The sequence below is a fragment of the Ambystoma mexicanum genome, chromosome 2q (assembly GCF_040938575.1).
Source record: "Ambystoma mexicanum isolate Mex_15411 chromosome 2q, UKY_AmexF1_1, whole genome shotgun sequence".
NCBI lineage: Eukaryota > Metazoa > Chordata > Amphibia > Caudata > Ambystomatidae > Ambystoma > Ambystoma mexicanum.
In genome coordinates, this window is record NC_090924.1 from 489,056,754 (window position 1) to 489,080,001 (window position 23,248).

Sequence of the window (23,248 nt, forward strand, 5' to 3'; positions counted from 1 at the left end):
AGAGAGGATAGCAGTGGAAAACTGGAGTGTGTGACTAGAGTGGATAGCAGTGAGAGTCTGGACAGTGGGGCTAGAGAGGATATCATTTAGAACCGGTGGTTGTGGCTGAAACAGATAATACCAGTGAGAGTCTAAAGGGTGTAACTAGAGATGATAGCAGTGAGAGCCTGGACGGTGTGGTTAGAGGGGATGGCAATGAGAGCCTGGAATGAGTGGCTATAGAGGATACCAGTGAGAGCTTGGAAGGTGCGGCTAGAGAGGTTAGCATTGAGAACCTGTGGATGTGGCTAGAGTGGATAGTAGTGAGAGCCTGGAGTGTGTGGCTATAGTGGATAGCAGTGTGAGTCTGGATAGTGTGGAAAGAGTGGATATCAGTGAGAATGTGGCGTGTGTGACTAGAGTTGGTAGCAGTGTGAGTCTGGAGTTTGTTAATAAAGTAGATATCAGTGAGAGCCTGGAGTGTGTGGATAGGAGTGAGAGTCTGGAGTGTGTTGCTAGAGTGGGTAGCAGTGAGGTGAGATTCTGGAGCATGTGGCTAGAGAGGATAGCAATGATAGTCCAGAGTGTGTGTCGAGATTGGATAGCACTGGGAGTATGGAGGGTGTAGTTAGAGATGATAGCAATGAGAGCCTGGAGAGTCTGTCTAGAGTGGATGGCAGTGAGATTCTGGAGTGGGTAGCTACAGAAGTCATCAGTGAGAGCCAGAGGTGTGTGGCTAGAGCAGATAGCAGTGAGAGTCTGGAGAGTGTGGCTAGATAGTATAGCAATGACAGCCTTCAGTGTGTGGCTAGAGTGGATGGCAGTGAGAGTCTGGAGTGTGTGGCTACAGAAGATAGCAGAGAGAGCTTGTAGGGGCGACCTAGAGGGGATAGAAGAGAGAGCTTGAAGGGTGTGGCTAGATAGCAAAGCATTAAGAGCCTGTGGATGTGGTTAGAGTTCATACCAGTGAGAGTCTGGGGAATGTGGCTAGAGATGATAGCAGTGAGAGCGAGTGTGGCTAGAGAGGATATCAATGAGAGCTGGGCATGAATGGCTACCGAATATAGCAGTGAGAGCTTGGAGGGTTTAGCTATAGAAGATAGCAGTGATAGTCTGGAGGGTGTGGCTATAGTGGATAGAAGTTAGAGACCGGAGATTGTGGAGTGTGTGGATAGTAGTGAGAATATGAAGTGTGTGACTAGAGTGGGTAGCGGTGGGAGGCTGGAGTGTGTGGATAGCAGTGAGAGCTTTGAGTTTGTGTCAAGAGTGGGTAGCAATGAGAGCCTGGAGCGTGTGGATAGAGTGTATAGCTGTCGTAGTCTGAAGTGTGTGGTTAGAGTAGGTAACAGTGAGAGTCTGGAGAGTCTGGCTAGAGAGGATAGCAGTGAGAGCCTGGAGTGGGTGTCTACAGAAGATAGCAGTGAGAGTCTGAAGTGTGTGGCTAGAGTGGATAACAGTGCCTTTTGAACCTGGAGTGAGTGGCTACAGAAGATAGCAATGAGAGCCAGGAGTGTGTGGCTAGAGTGGATAGCAGTGAATGCCTGCAGTGTGTGGATAGCAGTGAAATCTTCGAATCTGTGGCTAGAGAGGATTGCAGTGAGAGTATGGAGGGTGTTGTTGGAGAGGGTGGCAGTGAGAGTCTGGGGAGTGCGGCTAGAGAGGATAGCAGTGAAAGCCTGGAGTAATTGTCTACAGAAGACAGCAGTGAGAGCTTGGAGGTTGTAGATATAGAGGAGAGACTTGTAAACCTGGAGTCAGTGACTATAGAAGATAGCAGTGAGAGCCAGGGGTGTGTGGCTGGAGAGAATAGCAGTGAGATTTTGGAGTGTATGGCTGGAGTGGATAGCAGTGAGATCTTAGAGAGTGTGGCTATAGAGGATAGCATTGACAACCTGTAGATGTGGCTAGAGTCGATAGTGGAGAGAACCTGGAGTGTGTGGCTAAAGTGGATAGAAGTGAGAGCCTGGAGGGTCTGTATAGAGTAGATAGCAGTGGGAATGTGAAGTGTGTGGCTAGAGTGGGTAGCAATGAAAGTCTGGAGTGTGTGGCTAAAGTGGGAAGCAGTGAGAGCTTGGAGTGTGTGGATAGAGTGTATAGCAGTGAACGTCTGGAGTGTGTGGCTAGAGTGGGTAGCAGTGAGATTCTGGAGTGTGTAGCTAGAGAGGATAGCAGTGAGCGTATGAAGGGTATGGCTAGAGATGATAGCAGTGAGAGCCTGGCGAGTGTGGCTAGGAGGATAGCAGTCAGAGTCTGGAGAATGTGGCTAGAGAGGACAGCAGTGAGAGCCTGTGGTGAGTGGCTACAGGAGATAGCAGTGAGAGCTTGGGGGAAGGGGGCTGCCAAGAAGGGACAGCAGTGAGAGCTTGGGGGAGGGCTAGAGAGAATAGCATTAGCAGCCTGTTGGTGTGGCTACAGTGGATAGTAGTGAGCGCTTGGAGTGTGTGGCTAGAGTGGCTAGCGGTGAGAGTCTAGAGTGTGTGGCTAGAGTGGATAGTAGTGAGAGTCTGGGCTGGGTGGCTAGAGTGGATATCAATGAGAGTCTGACGAATATGGCTAGAGAGGATAGCAATGACAGCCTGCAGTGAGTGGCTACACAAGATATCAGTGAGAGCTTGGAGGGTGTGGCTAGAGAGGATAGCATTGAGAGCCTGTGGGTGAGGCTATGATGAGTAGTAGTGAGAGCCTGGAGTGTTTGGCTAGAGTGAGTAGCATTAAGAGCCAGGAATGTGTGAGTGGATACCAGTGAGAGCCTGGATTGTGTGGATAGCAGTTAGAGCATGTAGTGTGTACATAGAGTGGATAGCAGTGAGAGTCTGGAGTGTGTGGCTAGAGAGGATAGGCGTGAGAGCCTGGAGTGAGTGGCTACAGAACATAGCAGTGAGAGCTTGGAGGATGTGCCTAGAGGGGATAGCAGTGAGAACTTGGGGGGAGGGAGAAGGGCTAGAGAGGATAGCATTGGGAGTATGTGGGCGTGGCTATAGTGGACAGTAGTGGAGTGTGTGTGTGGCTAGAGTGGCTAGCGGTGAGAGCCTGGAATGTGTGGATAGAAGTGAGAGTCTGGAAAATGTGGCTAGAGAGGATAGCAATGACAGCCTGCAGTGAGTGGCTACAGAAGATAGCAGTGGGAGTCTGTAGGGTGTGCCTACCGGGGATAGCATTGAGTGCTTGGAAGGTGTGTCTAGAGAGGAAAGCAGTGAGAGCCTGGAGTGAGTAGCTACAGAAGTGAGAAGTGAGACTCTGGATTGTGTGGCTAGAGTGGATAGCAGTGAGTGTCTGGAGATTGTGGCTAGAGAGGATAGCAATGACAGCCTCCAGTGAGTTGCTAAAGCTAATAGCTGTGGGAGCTTGTAGGGTGTGCATACCGGGGATAGCAGTGAGAACATGGAGAGTGTGGCTAGAGAGGATAGCATTGAGAGCCTGTGGTTGTGGCTATAATGGATAGTTGTGAGCGCCTGGAGTGTGTGACTAGAGAGGACAGAAGTGAGAGCCTGGAGTGTTTGAATAGAGTGGCTAGTAGTGAAAGTATGGTGTGTCTAGCTAGAGTGAGAAGCAGTGGGAGCCTGTGCTGTGTGAATAGAGTGGAAAGCAGTGAGCGTCTGGAGTGTGTGACTAGAGGGGATAGCAGTGGGAGCGTCGAGTGTGTGGCTAGAGTGGATGGCAGCGAGTGTCTGGAGGGTGTGGCAGGAGATGATAGCAGTGAGAGCTGGTGAGTGTGCCTAGAGGAGATAGCAGTGAGAGCTTGGAGTGTGTGGTTGGAGCGGATAGCATTGAGAGCCTGAAGTGTGTAGCTAGAGAGAATATATGGAGAGTCTGGAGGGAGTGGCGAAAGATGATAGCAGTGAGAGTCTGGAGTGTGGCTAGAGAGGATAGCAATGAGAGCTGGAGTGAGTAGCTACAGAAGATAGCAGTGAGAGCTTGCAGGGTGTGCCTAGAGGGGATAGCCGTGCGAGCTTGGAGGGTGGCTAGACAGGCTAGCATTGAGAGGGAGTCTGTAGGTGTGGCCAGAGAAGATAGCAGTGGGTGCCTGTGTGTCTGGCTAAAGGGGATAGCCTTGAGAGTCTGGAGTGTGTGGCTAGAGTGGATAGTGGTGGGAGTCTCGATGTGTGGCGAGAGTGGACTGCGGTGAGAGTCTGGAGGTAGTAACTAGAGTGGGACGAAGGGAGAGCATGGAGTGTGTGGGCAGAGGGCTGATTTGCAGCTAATGCTGATAATGTGCATCTCGGCAGATTATAGCAATGAGAGTTTTCAGTGAGCGTATAGGGCGAGAGCAGCGGGAGAACATTGCGGATGTGGAGAGAGAGCGGATAGATGCGAGAGCAGGCACGGAGTGGGGAGCACGGGCGTGTGCATCAGCAGGATGTAGCTAGAGGAGACTACAGTGAGAAGCAGCACAGTTGGAATGCGATAATTCCACTCCGAGGTCTCGGGGTGTGGGTAGGGAGGACTGCAGTGAGAGCTGGCAGGTGTGGCTCTCGGAGAGGGTGCAGTACGAGCTGGTAGGGGTTGTGTATGGGGTGCATGGCAGTGAGAGCTGGTGGGGCGCGTCACATACCAGGGACACCTTGTTTAGTTCAATTGTTGTACCCTCTTCGGCGCGCAGAGCTAGAACGAATCTTCTGTCAATGGCAACACATTGGCGAATCCCGGAGCTGTCCTTTCAGCACCAAGCGCGGCTCGGGCCCCAGGCTTTCAGGGGGGTTTAGTAACGGGCTCAGAGTGAAGGGGCTCGGCGGGGCGCGGGAACGATTCATATTTGTTCAGCTAAAGAGAAATAGGCGTTTCAAAAACATGTAAAGACATGGTATAAACTGTTCCTGGCAATCACAAAACCTATCTTCAAAACACAATCCGTGTTCAGCCAAATGGAAAGTTCGGCAAATTTGATAGACAGTGGGAGCCAGGTGACGTTTTTCGAGATTGTGCTGAAATGGAGGTCTGCGTGGAGTTTTGAGTGTAGAGTCGAAGGCTCAGCAGAGAGCGAAGCGATGCGCAGAGAAACGAGAGTTGTGCGTGCAGAGCGGGCAGGGGGCGCTCAATGCAGAGGGCTGTGCAAAAAGAGTCTGTCCTCCGCGGGAGGGCCTACGCAGGGCGTTGTGGGTCAGGGCTACGCAGAGCCAGTGGGCTGTGCAGGGAGTCGAGGGCAGCTTTGCAAAATGTGGGCCCGATTCATGGAATATTTGCCCTGTTCAAAGTGAATTTGCACTGCTGAAAAGTGACTTTGCACTGCCAACACAAAGCTTGATTCATGGAACCGTGCAAAGTGTATTGTTGCTGCGCAAAGTCCGGGCAGTCATTGTATGCTGCAAAAATGACTATGCCCTGACTTTGCACGGACTTTGCATGGCAAAAATACACTTTGCATGGTTCCATGAATCAGGGTTTGTGTCGGCAGTGCAAAGTCACTTTTCAGCAGTTCAAATCAACTTTGAACCGGCTGTTAGGGAGAATTCTCATAAATGGCTGATTTCCCTTACATAAAGAGTTCCCCAGCAGCTTTGCTGGATTTCGTAGGATTTTTTTTTTTCACCTGATAAGAGTGTGAGCCTTTTTCCCACTCTTACATGTGTTTTGCTGTCTGCATTTTTACTGTGTGTGTGATCTTGGGCACTGGCGCCTCACCTACTCCATGTGCACCACTTTTTGTGTGTGTTACACAGCACCTTCAGTGGAGTGACACAGGTTTGTCTTTGTGACTTCCCACTGACTCCATTTTTCTGGGGCTGACTCCTGTCCCACAGAAGCATGTAAAGTTGCCATTAACTTTACATATTCAAATTAAACCACAGACCCAGTACACCCCATCTTACATGGAGTATTGGAAAGGGTTAGCTCTTATTCCTTTTTGTCTGTGCCTCTTGGAGCCTTGTTTCTCGCCCTTAACAGTAAGACTTGGCTGGTGGCAATGGTAACTACCCTAACTTTCCTACTGCGATTATTTTATATAAACGTGGTATTGTTCCAGGCTATTTTAGTAGCCTCGAACATAAACCCTCTTGACCAAATACATTTTATTTTGGCTCTGGCTGGGTTGTTTCTCCATTTCTTTTTGTTAAAGTCTTTCTCGTGTTTTACTCTGCGTGCCAAACCAGGGATGATTCCTTTGTTCACTGACTTTTCGCGGGCTCCTGCACAGAAGCCCTCCTTAAGGCGCTGTTAGTCTAGAGGGGCAGGATGTGAGGGAGGGATCTACGGACCCCTGCCAGGGGTTGCCTTTGTAACCCAAGTAACACTCTTGTCTGATTGGCTAAGGGGACTGGCCTTTCCAGGCCAGCAATCCAGCTGTATGATTGACAGCCAGGCTGTATGAATGGGGGAAAACTGCATAAAAAGCAGGTCTCTGGGACTGGAAGAGCAGAGACGCCAATGGAACGAAAGAACCAACAAGGAACTGGAAGAAGAGGACCCCTACCATGACTGAACCGCCCGGTGAAGCCCTGCTGCAGGTCCGAGTCTCCAAATCCGACGACAGAGAAGATGCTCCAGGAAACTTCTTCCCTTGAGCTGGTGGGACCAAGCAGTTCGCCCAAAATGCAAGCCAGGGCCCCTTCTCTGGTCAAATTTGCTGTACAGAGCTGTGGGCCGGATAGCCAGGAAGGTCAGACCCTACTTGGGTTTTAAGGAGCGCACCTTTTATTCGTTGTTTTGCTCTGCTGCTGATTTCTTCCCTGAGTGGCGCAGGACCCTCCAGTCTTCCTACTTCGTGTCAGTGTCAGTTTCAGGAACCGTGAGCCTGCAGGAACCACCAGGAATGTCCGCCTCAGCTACAGCCCCTCTCTGTTTTAAGGTACTTTGCAAATCCGTTCGTATGTTTCGGTCAGCCGCGGTGAAAGTGTTTGAAATCTTTCTCCAATTCAAAGACTTGTCCTTCTCTTCTCTTTGAACTAACTTTTCTATTAACAATCCTCGTCCGGAATCTGTGCCACGAACTTTACCACAAACTACTCTGAACTGTGTGATCTTCAGCAAAAGACTTTTGTCCTATTGACTTTGGCCCTAAGCCTCTTCTATCTGATCCCCTCACTGTAGTCTCTATTGCTTTATTGCCCTGATTACTTACATGTTGGTTTTGCCTAATTTCTAATAACTTTGTCTTTCCCTCCCTTTTAAATTGCTGGAGTGCCATTTTGCTCCCACTTCATTTGTGAGCTTAACTTGTCTGGAATTTAAGGGAAGTAGTGTGGTGTATTTATGATTGTGATTTTTTACTTGCTAAGAATAGTGAAATGTTATACAACTGTTGAGTAAATAAATATATATTCTTTTACTTAGAACCCTTGAGTCGGTGTTTGCCTGAATCATAGTAATTGCTGTCCTTTGTGTAACTATTTGTACTACTCACTTACTCTTGAGATAAGTCTGGCTGCTCCGCTACTGCTACCACTATAACTGTTTAGTACAGGTTTGTACCAAAGGTGAAATTGTACTGTCACTTGTAGTCTTAATTGTGTGTAGTGTTCCCAAAGGGGATTGCATATAATTCTGCCTAACACCAGCCAAATATTCCATGAATCGAGCCCTGTCTGTGGCATAATGTTAAGTAAAGAGAGGCCAAATAATTGCGTGTGCGCAGAGATTGGAGGAGAGTCTATGTGCAGATAATGGACAACTTTAATGGCACATTGTCTGTGCAGCGAGTGGAAGGTGGCTGTGCAGAAGGGGCAGGAGAGTGCCTCTGCACATAATGGCGATCTATTATGCCTTGATTCTCTGTGACAAAATGTCTACTGATCTGCAGGAGTACCGAGATGAGTAGTGGTTAAACTGTTTACTCAGTCCCACAGTCTTACGGCGGCAGCAATGATCCCAATCGTAAAGATGAGACAGCGACTGGTTTCTCTCCTTCGCCTCGGTTGGCAGCATGGCTGAAGGCAGGCGGCTCTCTTCAGGCGAGGCCTGGGCTGGTACAGATGCAGCCCAAACCACAATAGTATGACGGTGTCATAATAATAAAATTTCCACCCAAGGCTCTAGAAACATAGGAACTTTAAAAATAAATCTAATAATGCGTGACTGCCCAGGCCGCTCTCAGAGGGAGTGAACATGGCTCTGACTGGATTTGGTAAAGAAGGGGAGATCGTTGTTCTGGGGTAGGGATCCTTGCAAATATAAAGTGTTTATCCCCTTGATTTGGTATGGTAACCAGCACCCTGTATCTGACCTGAGTCGGGATACTTACACCTCATTTCACACGTGCAAATGAAACCCAGTGGGATACGTTGTGACCCATCTCGTACAGGCCGCTTGCAGACCTCTAGTATTTGCAGGGTGTCCTGAGTGGGATTGTCATGTGCCAAGGTCAGAGAAGGCTTCAGCGGTTTACTTGCAGCAGCTTGCATTTGGCGTTGAAGGTTCATAAACTTGTGAGAAGGCGGTTTGGAAATTCAGGGAGAACCAGGGGTCACTTGCTTGGTTCTGTGGTTTCTGGGAGACTCATTCCAGGGACTCAGGGGCAAGGTGGGTCCTTTCTTCTGCTCTTCCAAAGAAGGACTTTTTTTATAGAGCACTAGCAGGGTTCTACCACCTCCAGTGAGCAAGGTCCTGGGTATCAGTGTTTCCGTTTCAGTAGGCTTTATTGAACCCACTGGTAATACCACATAGCCAATGGGGATAGTTAGGGACAAGAGCGTGCCTCTTGCTTGGAAGATATCAACTACATTGAAAAGGACTTTGGAATTGAATCTCAGAGTTTCAGGTTAATCCTTCTTGTCTTGAAGTTCAAGGATGAATCAACTAAGGGCAGGGGTCCCCCCTTTCTAAAGGCAAAATGCTACAGTAGATTGGTCCAAAGCAAGCCAGTTTTGATTGGATTGATTTTGGGAATCTCTGTGGGCATGTTGGGGGCCTTCATGAATTGAGGACTGGGACAACGAAAGAGGGCTTGGTGTAATAAGCGGATGTGCTGGGCAGGGAGTGGTACCAGCTTTTCAGAGAGTGGGTCGCAATATGCAGGGCTGGCATTAGTATCAGCAGCGCCACGGGCAGCAAAACAAAAATGTGTCCCCTGGTTCTGCCCTAAGGCTGGCGCTGGAAATATAGTAAACAAAGGACCACTCAGACAGTGGGGCAGACTGTGCCTGTGTAGAGAGTGGATGAGTGTTCATGTGCCGTCACCCTACACAGGAGGGCTATTACAAGCAGGCGGGGTGTGCACGGGGCAGAAGGCTGCTTTGCAGAGAGTGCATTCCAATTTATTGACTGAAGATAAATACAATGAACTGTGTCTTTGCAGATAACGGAGGTGCAGGAATGCGCAGGTGCAGTTAATGGATGATGATGAGGAGGAAATAGCTCAGCAGACATGGTGGGACTGGGCCCGTGGAAAATGGGCAGCATCAGCCCATTGCTTGGGAAGGCTTATACTCTCCCACTTTGAGGCAGAAGACATAACTATGATGTGAAGGCCAGTCAGTGGGTCTGATGGCAAGAGACTGCCAAATGTCTCACCTCAGTGGGCAGTATATTTACTTGTTGTTAAACAATCATTAGTGTGATAGCAGCATCAGCACACTTGTAGTGGCAGAGAACAAAAACATACCCAGGCAAAAGCTGGAGGCGTAACTGCTGGGCGCATCTTTGTGATGGCCCACACCCCAACAATGAGCACCTTTGTGAAACTAAATAGCCTCTGAATTGGGGTGAACGATTGATCAAGGGAGGTTGCAATAGCTATTCAGCCCCCTGGGCTCACAGGAAGGGGTGGGGGGTCAACAGTGCAATGTTTTTTATGACACTGATCACTACCAGTTTTCAAAACGTCCACCCAGCCCCCTCCCCCGAAACCTTTGAGGTTGTCTCCTGTCTCTGCCCCTGCCATGGAGAGATTGAAGGGGAACACATGGGCATATATTGGAGGGCCATGAAACGTAGATGATTGGGGCAGGGAGTGGAGGTTTTTCTGGGCAGATTAGACGAATGCAGACAATGGAGGGCTATGGATGTGCACATAGGGAGGTACCCAGGGCAGGTGTTTTGCAGAGAGTGAAAGATTGCGCAGGGATGGTAACGGATCAAGGCACGGGTGAGAGAGCTTCTTCTGGAACATTAAAAAACAGTAGGAATCTGTTCAAAATGTAAAGTTGAACTGAAAACGAACGGTTGCGCACAGACTGCAGGAATGTGCCGGGAACGTTAGGGTGTGTGTGTGTGCATGTGTGTAGATTTGTGCATGTGAACGTCTGTATTCCGTATACATGCAAAGAGAGTGGGGTCTGTGTACATAGTTGGGACTACGCAGACCGTAGACAATTGTGCAAAGTGAAGCGAGAGCTGTTTATGTGCCGCGAGTGGAGAGCTGTGTGGGAAGGTGTGCGCAGAGGCTGCATGGCTGTGCAGAAGAAGGGTGGGCAGTGAGTGAGGACGGTGCAAAGAATGCGCATACCGTTGCTCTTCGGTGAGTGGGGCGTCGTGGGCAGAGAGTGGGTGGAAGTTATGGGGATGGAAAGCTGTAATGATCGGTGAAGGGCTGTGTCGAGTGCAGGACTGTGCAGAGAGCGCGCTGATTGCGCCTCTGTGCCTAGAGTGGAGGGGTGTGTGGATGAGCTCTCGTCCAGGAGCTCGGCGGACGAATCGCCACACAGGGAGCGCTGCAGTCACTGCAGCACCGGATTCAGCCACCCTCCCGGACCAAAGTGGCAGCCCAGACGCCACTCGCGAGGAGACAGAGAGGGGTCCAGGGTCCACCGCCAGGCGCGCAGACCCCAGCAGACTCCGACAGGTGAGCCACCCCGATCGCCCGCTTGCCACTGCTTCCCTGTCGGGCAAAGACGCTCTGTAGTCGCTAAGTGAAGCTGAAAGCCGTGGCACAGGCTGGGAGAGTGCGTTTGGGAGCCCCGAGGGCACCGCGTAAGCGGAGTGGGCAGCAGATTGAGAGTAATGCGCCGCTCCCGGAGCTGTCCGTTCAGCACCACAGCAGACAAGGCGCACCGCCCCTCCTAGAGGGGAAATGAAAGTCGGAATTTAGCGCCGTTTTATATCTTTATCGCTAACACCCGGTGAAGTGAGATGCTGTAACTTCTCTCCAGGAACCCGTCTAGAAAGGCAGAGCGGATTTGTAAATCCAAAGCAGCCTGCCATGGCCATGCACACCAGGAAAACATCGACATTGCAGCACCCATCGTTCATACTCGCTTGACTTCGCACATTAGACATATAACCTTTACGCTTGACTGCACAGCACATGAAGCAAATTATAAGATAACTCGGTGGGTCAATGCATGTGTGGCACGGAACTGAGTGCAACCTGTAGGTTTCGGGTTCAAGTGGCCCCTGCTGTCGTCCTTCCTAGGTGGACAGAATGAGGATCACGCCTACCCCTTAATAGGAGTCTGTTAACTGATCCTAAGCGCACAGAAACCACGAACATGGTATTTTGAACTACATAAGTACCAGTATTCATTTGATAATTAAACACACTGTGAAAATAGAGTAATATATTCCACGTAATTGCCTTCTTCTTCGTATTATCATTGTGTGTAGTAGTAGTAGTAGTAGTAGTATTATTATTACATATAATATTATTAATAGCATTATCATTATTGCTATTGTATCAAACATAATGATATAGACACTTAATATTACACGTGTGTGCTATCCATGTATGCAGCGAACATGCAATGCACACAGTGTTGTGCAAAGCACATTCCGCCTGCTGGGTTGAAATACTCTGGATAACGCAGAGGTCCGTTTTTTTTTTACTTTGCACCAGGAGAAGTTGTAAGGCAACGTAGCCCTGGGTGCTGTATGCGTTACACCGAGGTAGCCCACTGGCACACTAGTGACCATCTATATAGTGCGTGCATCCTCACTGCGCATCTACCTCTCACTCCTAGCACAGGAAGGAGGTGCGGGAATGTCCAAAAGCCGGAGTACGCCTGGGCGGGGCCTGGAGGGGGCATGACCTCATGAACGTCTCGGGTAAACTGGGGAGATGATGTGCGACGCAGCACTAATTGGATGGGGAGCGTCTGTGACAAGCGACCCTTCATTCTGTCAGGCCTTTCACCAAAACCAGGGAATGATTTAAAGCCATGCGCCATTCTGAGATGCCTGTATAGATTGTAGGACCCGCTTAGCCAATGATTGTAAATTTCAACTGAATGACGCGTGAGTAGCAGTTCAGACGCATTCTTATTGTTTTCACAGAGTGGCGAGCGGCATGAAGGAGGCTGCGGGACCCGCTGGCGTGCTCAATCGTGTGGTGGTCAGAGGACACCAGCAGGTGCCCCGGGAGCAGCCTCGATGGCCATTCCACTGCATGACGTATTCCCTGTAGGAGAGTAAACAAACATGAATGCCTCTGTGGTGTTGCCAGGAGGCCCCTGGGACATGTTGGATCTTCTTAGAAGGGAAAACCTGACCATGCAGTGGCTGGGGAACGGGAGCCACGAGCTGAGCCTTGAGGACCTGGAGAACATGCTCTTCGTGTTTGTGAAGGAGCCGGTGACCATAAGCCTGACTGCCATGTACATCGTGGCCTTCCTGGTTGGCATTGTGGGCAACGTAATGTCCATCAAGGTGCTCACGAGGAAGAGGAGCAGCAGGATGACCAGCCTGAGTGCTACCCGGAGTCTACTGATCAACTTGGCTGTCTGCGATCTGATGGTGGTCTGTGTGTGCATGCCCATCACAGTGGGCAACCTGATCTACAAGGCCTGGGTGTACGGGGACTTCCTCTGCAGAGCGGTGCCATTCATCCAGGCAGTGTCTGTCTCAGCCAGTGTACTAAGTCTGACTGTCATTAGTGTCAACAGGTACTACAATGTACACAGCCCACTGCACGCCCGCTCCTTCTTCACCCAGAGGAGAATATACTGGACAATCGTGGTGGTCTGGGTGCTGTCCTCAAGCATCTGCTTGCCCCTCATATTCATGAACAAAAGGGACGAGATAGGGGTAGTGGAGGGCTTACCCCTCGTCTTCCCAATCTGCAGAGAAATTTGGCCACATGTAAGGCTGAAGCAGGCCTACAACTTCCTCCTCTTCTGTGCCCTCTACTGCTTGCCTGTTCTCTTCAACATGGTGATTTGCTTCTTGACGGTGCGCAAGCTGTGGAGCTCGGCCAACAACTTTAAGGACAGCGTTCCTAGCGGCCAGTCCCTGCCCGCTTCCAGACTGAAGGTCAGAAAAAAAGTTGTCAAGATGGTGGTATCCTTAGTCTCACTGTTTGCCGTCTCCTGGCTGCCCGTCTACCTCTTGGACATCTGGATAGACTTCAATATCCCACAGACATCCCAGGAGGAGGCCCCCTCTCCATGGATCCTCCAGCTGAGACCCTTTGCCCAGTGGCTGGGGCTGACCAACTCCAGCCTCAACCCAATCTGCTACTGCTTTGTGGGTGACCTCTACCGTTCAGCAAAACTCATGAAGAGCAGGTACCATAGGAGGATGATATCCATGTTCAGCTTCTCTTTGTCAGAGGGATCGCCACCGCCATCAATCTCCAAGTTTACTTCCTACAATAATTCAAAAACGTCCAGTAAAGGGAAGGAGCCCCGCTGTTCCTTAGTCGTATTGAGCAGATGTGAAACACCTGCCACCACTGAAAAGCCGACAGGCCTGACTGTCCATTCTATTGATAAAAGCAATGTTTAACACCACTGACTTGCAAGTCTTGTCAATTAGGTTTCCAGCGAAGACAGTATTAGTTTGGTAAGATTTGGTTCAGTTTCATTGATGATATCATAGATCTCCATTTCTGTACGGAGACAGACCACACAGTGTCTCCCATCCATGCCAGTGCCAGTTCACGGTTGAGTCATACATAAGTGAATGCCCTTCCGAGTCAGTACGCTTTCATTGGCTATATGATGCCCCACTGTATTAATATTGATGCATAAACAATGCCAGTTGTCCGTTGGTTAATTATTGTTAAACAGATCTCTAATCTTTGTGTCAGTGTCAGACAGTATTTGAGTGGTATGGGTTCGTAGACAATGCCCCTCCCTGTCAGTGCTGATTCCCTCATAAAATATGACGACTCTCGACATCAGCGGTACTGGTTCATAGACAATATAGGCATTTAACGGACAATAGTAAGTATTCATTCACAGGCAAAATGCTGGCTCGCCAAATGCACCATTTCCCTAGTGGCTAGGTCTTAAATATTGAAATATCAAATAGGGGGTACACAAAATGCCTGTATGTGTCTGTAAAGGTTCCTTGGCAATATAATGTCCCTCAGTGTCGGTACTGACTTACAGATGATGCAAGGTTTCTCATGTTTCGTACTGCTACATAAACTGTAAATCGTCCCTCGCAGGCAGTATTCATTCATACAATAATACCCCCCAGTCTGGGTACTTATTTACATAAAATACAATGCCCTTAGTGTCAGTGCCGATTCATAAACAATATAGTGCCCCCAGATGTTCGAATGGTATATGGGAGTGTATAAGGGCACTTGGTGACAGTATGGTCTCAGCTTAAATAAAATCCAACAATGTCGTCTGACACATAGACAAGATCATGTCCCTTGACATCAGTGTTGGTAAAGACAATATCATGTCCGGACACGGTATATTGCCCCTTCTAGTCAGTACTGGTGTACTGAGAACATGTCTCCGAGTGTCTGCAGTGAGTCATAGACAAATACCCTATGTACCAACAATACTTAGCAGACATTGGAAGTCCCCACTGTGTTGGTACTAAATCCTATGTCAGGCTTGTCCAGACTTCCACTGCCCACTTAGACAACTACCCAAAATCAGTGCACACATAGTGTATGGATAATGAATGGTATTGCAATATCAGTACTGCTTCATAGACAATGAAATGCCGGCCAGGGCCGGTACTTGTTTGCAAGCAATATAATTACCCTTGGTGTCAGTTCACAATGCACTGTTGCTTGGTGTGGAGGCACTGCTGTATGTGTAACATGATGCCCATAAGATCTGCCATGCATCACAGGTAATAGAATGTCACATTGTGTCAGTGGTACTGGTGTGTGAAAAATACTAGTCCCTCCTTTTCAGTACTGATTCCAGCAAGTGTGTCAGACTTGCAAACCTATTTTGCCCTTATAGCTTTGAACTATTAAAATATCACACTTAAGTACACAAAAATGGCCTTCGCTATCAATATTGGTTCCATGACAATGCAGTACTATTCAGTGATCATAGTGATTTTTGGATGATGTATGGTCTCTCGTGATCTATGTGCCGGTCAAAAAAATAAACTGTAAAATCAGAGACCACATGACTCCCCCAGTGACAGTACTGATTCGTGGACAGTAGAATGATCTCGATGGCAGTAATGATGTATTGGCAATATAATATTCCTCAGTAGTAGAGCTGATTGATACACACTACTCCTCCATGGCAGTACAGATTCATTGAGTACTGATTTATAAACAATATGACACTCCTCAATGACAGTACTGATTCATGGACAATAAGATGGGACCTTTCACTGGTAATAGTGATTCTTAGACGGTGTATAGAACTTGATGTTCCAATGAAATCAATTCCCTGCGTTTCAGAATCATTACAGATTTATAGACAATGCCCCTCAGTACCAATATGGATTCTTAGTACCGGGCCTTTGGAGTATACTTCCCATCCAGACAAGTCGTCCCTCCCTCGATTGGCCACCGTGTAAAGGGAGAAAGGACTACGTGTAGTCCCTTTTCCCATTCCATGGTGGCCATTTTATTTGTTTTCTTTTTATTCCTATTATTTTAATGGCCACCATAGAAAGAGAGAAGGGACTACGTGTAGACGCTTCTCCCATTCCACAGTGTTCCACAGCAGCCGTCTTATTGTTTTTTTTGTTTTTTTTTTTCAGTTGAGAAACACCAGAGAGTCTCACAACTGAATAAAGTTGATTTTAGTACCCCGGTCCTACTTGCTGGAGTATTAATAGCAACAATCCCCTCGCTGGGGAGGGCTTTACCTGATGCAGTAATGCCCCAAGCTCAGGGCTTATTGCTTAAATAGCAATACAGTGTCCCTCAGCATCAGTGGAGATTAAGGGAGAGATTAATCACCATAAAGGCCCCAATTCATAAAGCTTTAAGGGCTCCTTTCCTGGCAATACTGAATAATTCATAGACACTATGGTCTTCCTCAGTGGAGCTACTGGGTCAGGGGAACATATTAGCCAACGGTCCCCATACTGATTAATAGACAATACTTTTACCCTCAGTGCCATTACTGATTTATAGATAATATAAGGCTAAGTACTGGTTGAACGAGTGCCTTTTGCCTCTCAATCTCTGTCCTCATTCATAGGCAAAATTACGGCCAAGAGTGTTAGCATTTATTGAGAGGCAATATACTGGCCCTCATCAGCAGCACTGATTCTCAGACGATATAGATCCCAGCACTCATACAAAGACACTACAGTGCACCTCACAGCACATTACACACTCTCAGACAATATAATCAGTGTTTTCCGTAGAAGTACTGAAAGATAATATCCCTAATTAGATACAATAAGAAATACTTGGTTATTAGCACATGGGAACCATTATTGACCTGCCCTCAGCCAATCAAACTGTTCAGAAGGCTAAAAACGGTTCCAGCCCAACGACGTTTACAATTAGCTTATACGGCCAACCTATTATAACCCACTCATTATTAAACGAACATGTTAACCATTAACACCACAACTCCACAACCTTTATTGCTACTCGCAAGATGTGCCATTAGCCTTTTAGTCCTCATGGGTGGTCGGTATCTCTTGGCATAATGACCCTGTCCCAATCTTCACTTCGAACATTAATTTAGGATCGATTCATTACCCCATGATAACAATATTTTTTCAAATGGCGTTTTAGGTAGGACATATTTGCATGCATCACTATTATCACTCGATCGACATTGGTACGCATTTATCGACCTTGGAAGGAAGAAAGGTGGAGCTGGCGTTGCCAGGATTGGAACCTGCGAACTTCAGATCAAACCCAGATCACTGCAACAAGTGTTTAGTCTGACGAGCCATCTTAAGGGCTATCATGACACCTCCCTTGGTCTATGAGCCCAGCTGTGCGAGAACGTTCACAGACATCATAAAACCCCTCATGTGAAAGCCTTCATTCCAAGTTAAATAATTCCTCTTGATGAAAGTACTGATTCACAGACAGTATAATGGCCCCCTGTGCCACTACTGTCTCACACGCACCTAATGGTCTTCGGTGGCAGTACTGATTGGCAGGGATTATATTGCCAACCTGTGACGTTAGCACTATACATACGCTATGCAGTGCAGCTTTATCACAGTGCTGGCACATAACCAATACAGCCCCCCCTCCATCGGACCCCCCCCCCCACTCCACTGGCAGTACTGGTTCACAGACAATACAATGCATTTTGGTAACATCACTGATTCATATACAGTATACTGACCCAGAATAGCAGTACTGGACTATATAACTCATCTCTTCTGCAGTACTGACTCACAGAGCCTATAACGCCCCTGGTGGCAGTACTACTTCACAGACAATTTAAGGCCCCTTGGTAAAAGTACTGCTTCATGGACAGTACAGGGCTCCTCAATGGTAGCACTGATGCCAGACAATAACACGATTCCTTGAGTCAGTGCTGATGCAGACAGTATATTACCCTCTGTGCCACTGTCGATCCAAGACAATGTGCCCCCACGCCCCCAAAGGGGCAGTAAGGATTCACTGCCAAATAATGCCTTTGGCAGCAGTACTGGTCAATAAGTATACACAGCCTGTCAATGGCAGTACTGATGCTAGGCAGTGCAGTACCGGCCGCACCGAGTCATAGACATCAAAGAAACGGGTCGACTTTGGGGTTTGAATCACGGGTGGGGGCGTTCACGTAACTTCAGCACTGAATCACACAAGACAGTGTCAGTATGATTTGAATATGAGGCTTGGAGGGTGAGCTGCATCTTAACTATTGGGTTTCTGGACCTTTTGCCCAATGGGATCGGCCTAACTCCTTCCTGCCACCAGCCATTGGTCCGTGGTCTCACTCCAGCCCTGCTGTCTAAAATTGCACTTGGTGACACGTAGCCATAACCCATGCCATGTTATCACATGAGGAGAAAGTGAAATGGGTCTTGCAGGGTGTACCTCACCCCCCCTTCCCCCTCCCGCCCCGCCCTCCCTTTTGCAGAGAATCTCTGAGGTCCTCTGAGTTTCTGTGGCAAGAGTGGTCGTCGTTCTTTGACGGTACCTCTGTGCCCACTGCTAAAGGTCACGCTGGCAAGGCTTGGTACATTAGGAATAACGCCCACGGATGTTTGGTGGTCACAGGTGAGTTGCCAAACAATTTCCATCCTTAATCAAAAATATTGCATACATCTGTCCGGAAAGAAAATCCAAAGGCCATTCGACGCAAGTTTTTAAATAACAGTTTGACATGGAAACAGGAATCATGTATTGTTTAAATTACTGTGAGATTTCTATTGGGTGTTCAGTTTAAAATAAACATGTTCTTTGCATTAGACTTGGGCGGCAACTCCTACCTTCTGTGTTGTGATCCTGTGCACCAGCTCTTCGTTTCTTCTTTTGAGGTACCCATTGTGCAACTTTCAGCTGAAGTCCACCAATGCAGTCAGTCACAGTGATTCCAACCCCACGCCCCCCCCTCACGATGTGGTTTGCACAGCTCACTCTACCTAACAGGAGTCGAGAGAGCAAGCCTGATTCGGACATTTCAAATCGGCTTACTGCAGAGTTGTAGTTAAAGTCGGTATTAAAACCAAACCAAATGAAACTGCCGAGCAGAACGCCAAGGTTACATAGAACTCGAGGGGAATGACCCTTCCAGGGGAAGATGCTTACTGAACTTGTGCTGCGGTGTGTGTGCGCACACCGTGTGGGCTGGGCGGCAGCGTTTGTTTGTAATTCGCACCGAGCGGGGAAGTTGCTAATCCCCAGACACGCAGCCGTGGTTCAGGCAGCATGAGGGGTGGAGGCTAGGAGCCGGGTTTATTTCATGGTGGCAGGGGGTGTACAGTGTGTGTGTGTAGTGTGGATTAGGCTCTGCAGGCTGCACTCGGAGCCAGTACAGCAATCAGAGGAGATTGTTGGGGAGGGCGCCAGCACGAGATTGGCACAGCCACTGCTCCACCTCGCTGCTTTATCTGTCCCTGCCTCTCTCTTGCAGTCACCCGCATAATCCATTAGGCTGTCTATAGCTCCCTCCCCTCGGTCACACCCCTTCCCTTTCTCCCTCTCTCCTGCTCCATTTTCATCCTTCCCTCCGTCTCCCCCATCGCTCCTGTCTCTCTCTTTTCTCATCCTTCCTTCCCCTCAGGTCCATTGCTCTCGTTCCTGTCTCCTCGCGGTCTTTCTAATCCGCCTCCCTGTAAATCGCGGCCTGTTTCTCCTCTCCCTTTCAATTGGCTACTACCTTCTCTGTGTATTCCACCCCGCCCCCACCTCCTTCATTCCTTACCTCGAATGACCACTTCTCTTCTCTCCACTTTTGCTTTCACGTGGTATATAGTATCTGCCTTACTAATACTTCTTCCACGCATCAAAACACGCGGACACCTGCACTCCCAGTGCCTAATTCACAGAAGTGTGTTTCTTTATAAAGGTGCAATCCCATCGGAAAACGCTCTGTCAATCAGACCCTAAGCAGTGGTGGAAATGGAAATAATGTGGTGGGGGATCATACAAGTGCCTGGGTGGGGTGGATATGGGGGGGGGGAGAAGGGGCGTGGTCTAGAGGGGGCGGGGTTGGTAGTGGCCATCCGGTCAGATAAATACTTCAAAAAAGAAAGAAAAAAAAGCGCTCACAAAGGCAACATTGCCTTTTACCGCCGGCCAGGGCTTTAAGTGGGACGGGGCCTGCCAGGGCTCAGCCCCAGCAGGCTCCGAAATTTCGATTTGAGGCGGGGCCCTGTGGGGCCCACTAATCCCCCCTGCCAGCCCTGGCCACTACACGAAAAGGATTTTTTTCTGAAGCCTGAAGCTCTCCCTCCTGTGTGAAAGCTTCAGGCTCCAGAAAAAAAATGCCTTTCAGCCATAATGGTGGCGTCGCACCTGCGAGGCATCCCTTTAATCAAGTGATGCACGTGGGCCGGCGCCACCATTATGGAGAAAACGTGAGGCCGCTGGAAGCAGAGGCCTTGCTTTCTAAATACTGAAGCTCCCGCGGATTTGCGGGAGTTTCAGTCTTAAGGAACAGGGCCTCAGCTTCCAGCAGCCTCACCTTTTCAGCCTTAATGGTGACGCTCCCCCTACTCAGCTGGCAAGGGGCAGCGCCACCATTAAGGCTGAATAGGCGAGGCCCTGTCCCCTGCCAGGCAACCCTATAGAAAATAAATGCTGAGATCAACACCCTCTCCCCAGGGAGAGAGGGTGTTGATCACTACAAAAGGCTGCCTGGCAAGGGTGCCAGTGGCCCATTGAGCCGGGACTCCTCGGGGGAGCGTGGCCTAACGGGCCAGCAGGACCCCTGCAGTTAGGCCAGGCCCTCTTGATGAGCCCTGGCTCATTTGTTGTGCCAAAAAAAGAAAACGAAAAAAAAAAACGCCCGCGAGGAAAGCATTGCCTTTTATGCTGCTCTGGCACTGGTATGTAAAGCACAATGCTCGCTACATGTACAACTGACTCCTTTCAGTTGTACATGTAGTGAGCATTGTGAATTACACATCAGTGCCAGAGCCGCGGTAAACGGCAATGCTGCTGTCGCTGACGATTTTCTTTTTTTTCTTTTTTCCAGCGTGGTTCATGGGCTTGGGCGGCTGACTCTGGCTGGATCCCGAGATCCGGCTACACATCTGGTGCCGGATCTCGGATCCGCCGAGAGCCGACCCAATGACCAGCACTGACCCTAAGAAGGGATTATTTTGCACAGTGCAAAGTACTTTTCACTGGTGCAAAGTGACTGTGTACTGCCAACAAACACCCTGATTCGTGGAACAATGCAAAGTGTCTTTGCCGTGCAAAGTCACTTTGCACAGCAAAAAGTCACTTTGCACTGGTCCAGGAATCAGGGTGGAGCAGTGAAAAGTGTCTTTTTGCCTTGCAAAGTCACTTTGCAAGACAAAAAGTCACTTTGCACTGTTCCATGAATCAGCGTGTTTGTTGGCAGAGCTTTGCACCAGTGCAAAGTACTTTGCACCGTGCAAAATATGCAATGAATCAGGCCCTAAATCTCACCAATAAACTGCCTATGTAGTCTCTCCATTCATCTCTCCATCCTGCCCTCCTCCCCCTTTCTCTTCTTATAGATGAACTCTACTACTACGCTTTCTTTCCTTTGCTTTCTCAAGCATGCACTGTCACACACACCCACACACACACACACAGCACCGTTTTGCACTTTTCTCCCATTTCCGTCTGTCTCTCCTCTCTACTTATTGCTTCCATCTTTTTCCTAGAGCAAGTACTACTTTCCACTCAGAACTACCCCTTCCTCTCTATCTCACACACACACACTCATAAACATACGAACACACACACGCACACACACACACACTCTGACAAGCATGTATAACACATTTACATTAACACACATGAATGCATAAACACACTCTCACTGATTCCCCCCACAAACTACACACATAGCCATATAAGATGCACACACATCAATGTAGAAGCAAGAACACATACACAGAGCTGGCCAATGGGCTGGCTCTCGCCGGGTCTGAAATCTGGTATCAAATATCTAGCCGGATCTCGGGACCCAGCTTGCCTCTGCCTCCGTCCCAGCAAACACCCCACACAAGAAACCAAAGCGATTGCTGCTCTACGGTATGGAGTAAGGGTGTGGAGCCGCACACAGCACGTTGGTGCCAGGAGCGCTCTTGAGCATAGTAACTGCTTTAATTCTCACCTGATCCCTGGAGATCAACAGCGAGCAAAGCCACTGAATAGATCAAAGGCACCCCTTCCCATGGCGCCTGTGTCCGAGGAACTGGCTGGAATGTGGAGGAGCTGGTTCAAGGCAGCCGGGGTGGGAGCAGTGCAGGCTGGCATGGGGTGATGTGATTTACGAACAAAACATCAGAGGACAATACTATAAGCCTGGATGTGTTTTAATGCGGGGGAGGTGTGCCAGGTGTGACCAATGACATTAATGACAGTACCAAAATGATATGGCCTGACAACCAAATAGCGTGGAAAAACTTTGGCCACGAGCTTTACTGTATCATGAGGTATGTGTAACGAAAACCAACCAACAAAAACATAATAAAAAACAACACACATTTTTGGGGAACAAGGGATCAGATGAACAGGGACCCTTCTCCCACGCAGGGCCATCTTGAGGCTTATCCCTGCAGCTCATCATACTACAGCTTCTGACTTTCTGTGGACCCAGAGTGTGAGCTGTCTTTGGTTTATCTTCCGTGGCATGTTTTTCTCCTTTCAAGTGGAATTTTTTCAATTCAATCTTTAATTATCAATTGCCTTCTTTGATTTAGCCATCGGCTTTCATTTTCATCCCAAGTTTGTTTCCATTTGTCTTCCTGGTGAGGCGTTTGCCTTTTCCGATTTTTTAATGTGTTTTTCACCATTTAGAGGCATTATTAGCCCTCCTTTTGATGTATAATCCCATTTTAGGACTGGCCCCATGAACAGCATTGTTATTCTCTCCATGCTCCTTGATCTGTTTCCTTCACTTTCACCATTTAACGGTTTTATAACACGACACACTCCAGCCAGGGACTCTTTGCCCTTACAATGAATGTGGCGCACAATAAAATGCTTTCTGTCTTTAATCAACCACAGGTTCTTTTATTTGAGTAGGCCCCCAACCTCTCTCGCACCCAACCTTCACAAACACCCTGTGTCACAGTGGACGAGGAACCAGGCCGGTGTGTATCAATATGATATTTATCAATTTTATGGTTCAATAAAATAAAAGCAACATCAAACAATGAGACAGCAGCCACCAATGCTGTGGCAATACACATGCAAATATTCTTACAACCCAGTTAGTAAAAAATCCCCACAATTCACATGAATCTTTAATGGCAAAACAGGAAAAATGATTTTCAAGCATGTGATGATACTGAGGTTAAGCACTCCCCCTGCAACACTCATCCCCAAACATCTGCTAACTTAATTATTTTTGGATGGAAAACAATGGCAATGAGTGAGGGTAAAGAGAGAAAAATCGGATTTGGAATTAAGCCCACCACTCCAAGATTGGAGGCCAGAAAATAAAATGAAAACCTGATTTATGACAAAACAGAATAATCAGATTTTACTTGTTACTCACGCAGCAGCTTACAACTGTGGAGGGCAATCTATAAAAGAAAATTGTGTTGCTACACTCATGAGATAAGGATGCTTACATACTACTAAACAAGGTAAGAAATTTGCTTTTGGGGAAGGAAA

General features: G+C 48.3%; 1 protein-coding gene across 2 annotated transcripts; it reads left to right on the forward strand.

The window, feature by feature from the left end:
• The first annotated feature begins 10,106 nt into the window (after positions 1-10,106).
• On the forward strand, positions 10,107-13,865 carry LOC138569544 (QRFP-like peptide receptor). Of its 2 annotated transcripts, none has more exons than XM_069647611.1 (2): positions 10,107-10,369; positions 12,121-13,865. In XM_069647611.1, the coding sequence occupies exon 2, from the start codon at positions 12,265-12,267 to the stop codon at positions 13,567-13,569; it is 1,305 nt and encodes a 434-aa protein (XP_069503712.1). In that variant the 5' UTR covers positions 10,107-10,369; positions 12,121-12,264; the 3' UTR covers positions 13,570-13,865. The 2 variants fall into 2 exon arrangements, with proteins under 2 accessions (XP_069503712.1, XP_069503711.1); XM_069647610.1 differs by lacking the exon at positions 10,107-10,369 and adding an exon at positions 10,380-10,693.
• Positions 13,866-23,248: the final 9,383 nt, after the last annotated feature.

Bases quoted from the DNA above. Each gene is read 5' to 3' on its own strand.
- LOC138569544 (XM_069647611.1), top strand. From the start codon at position 12,265: ATGAATGCCTCTGTGGTGTTGCCAGGAGGCCCCTGGGACATGTTGGAT.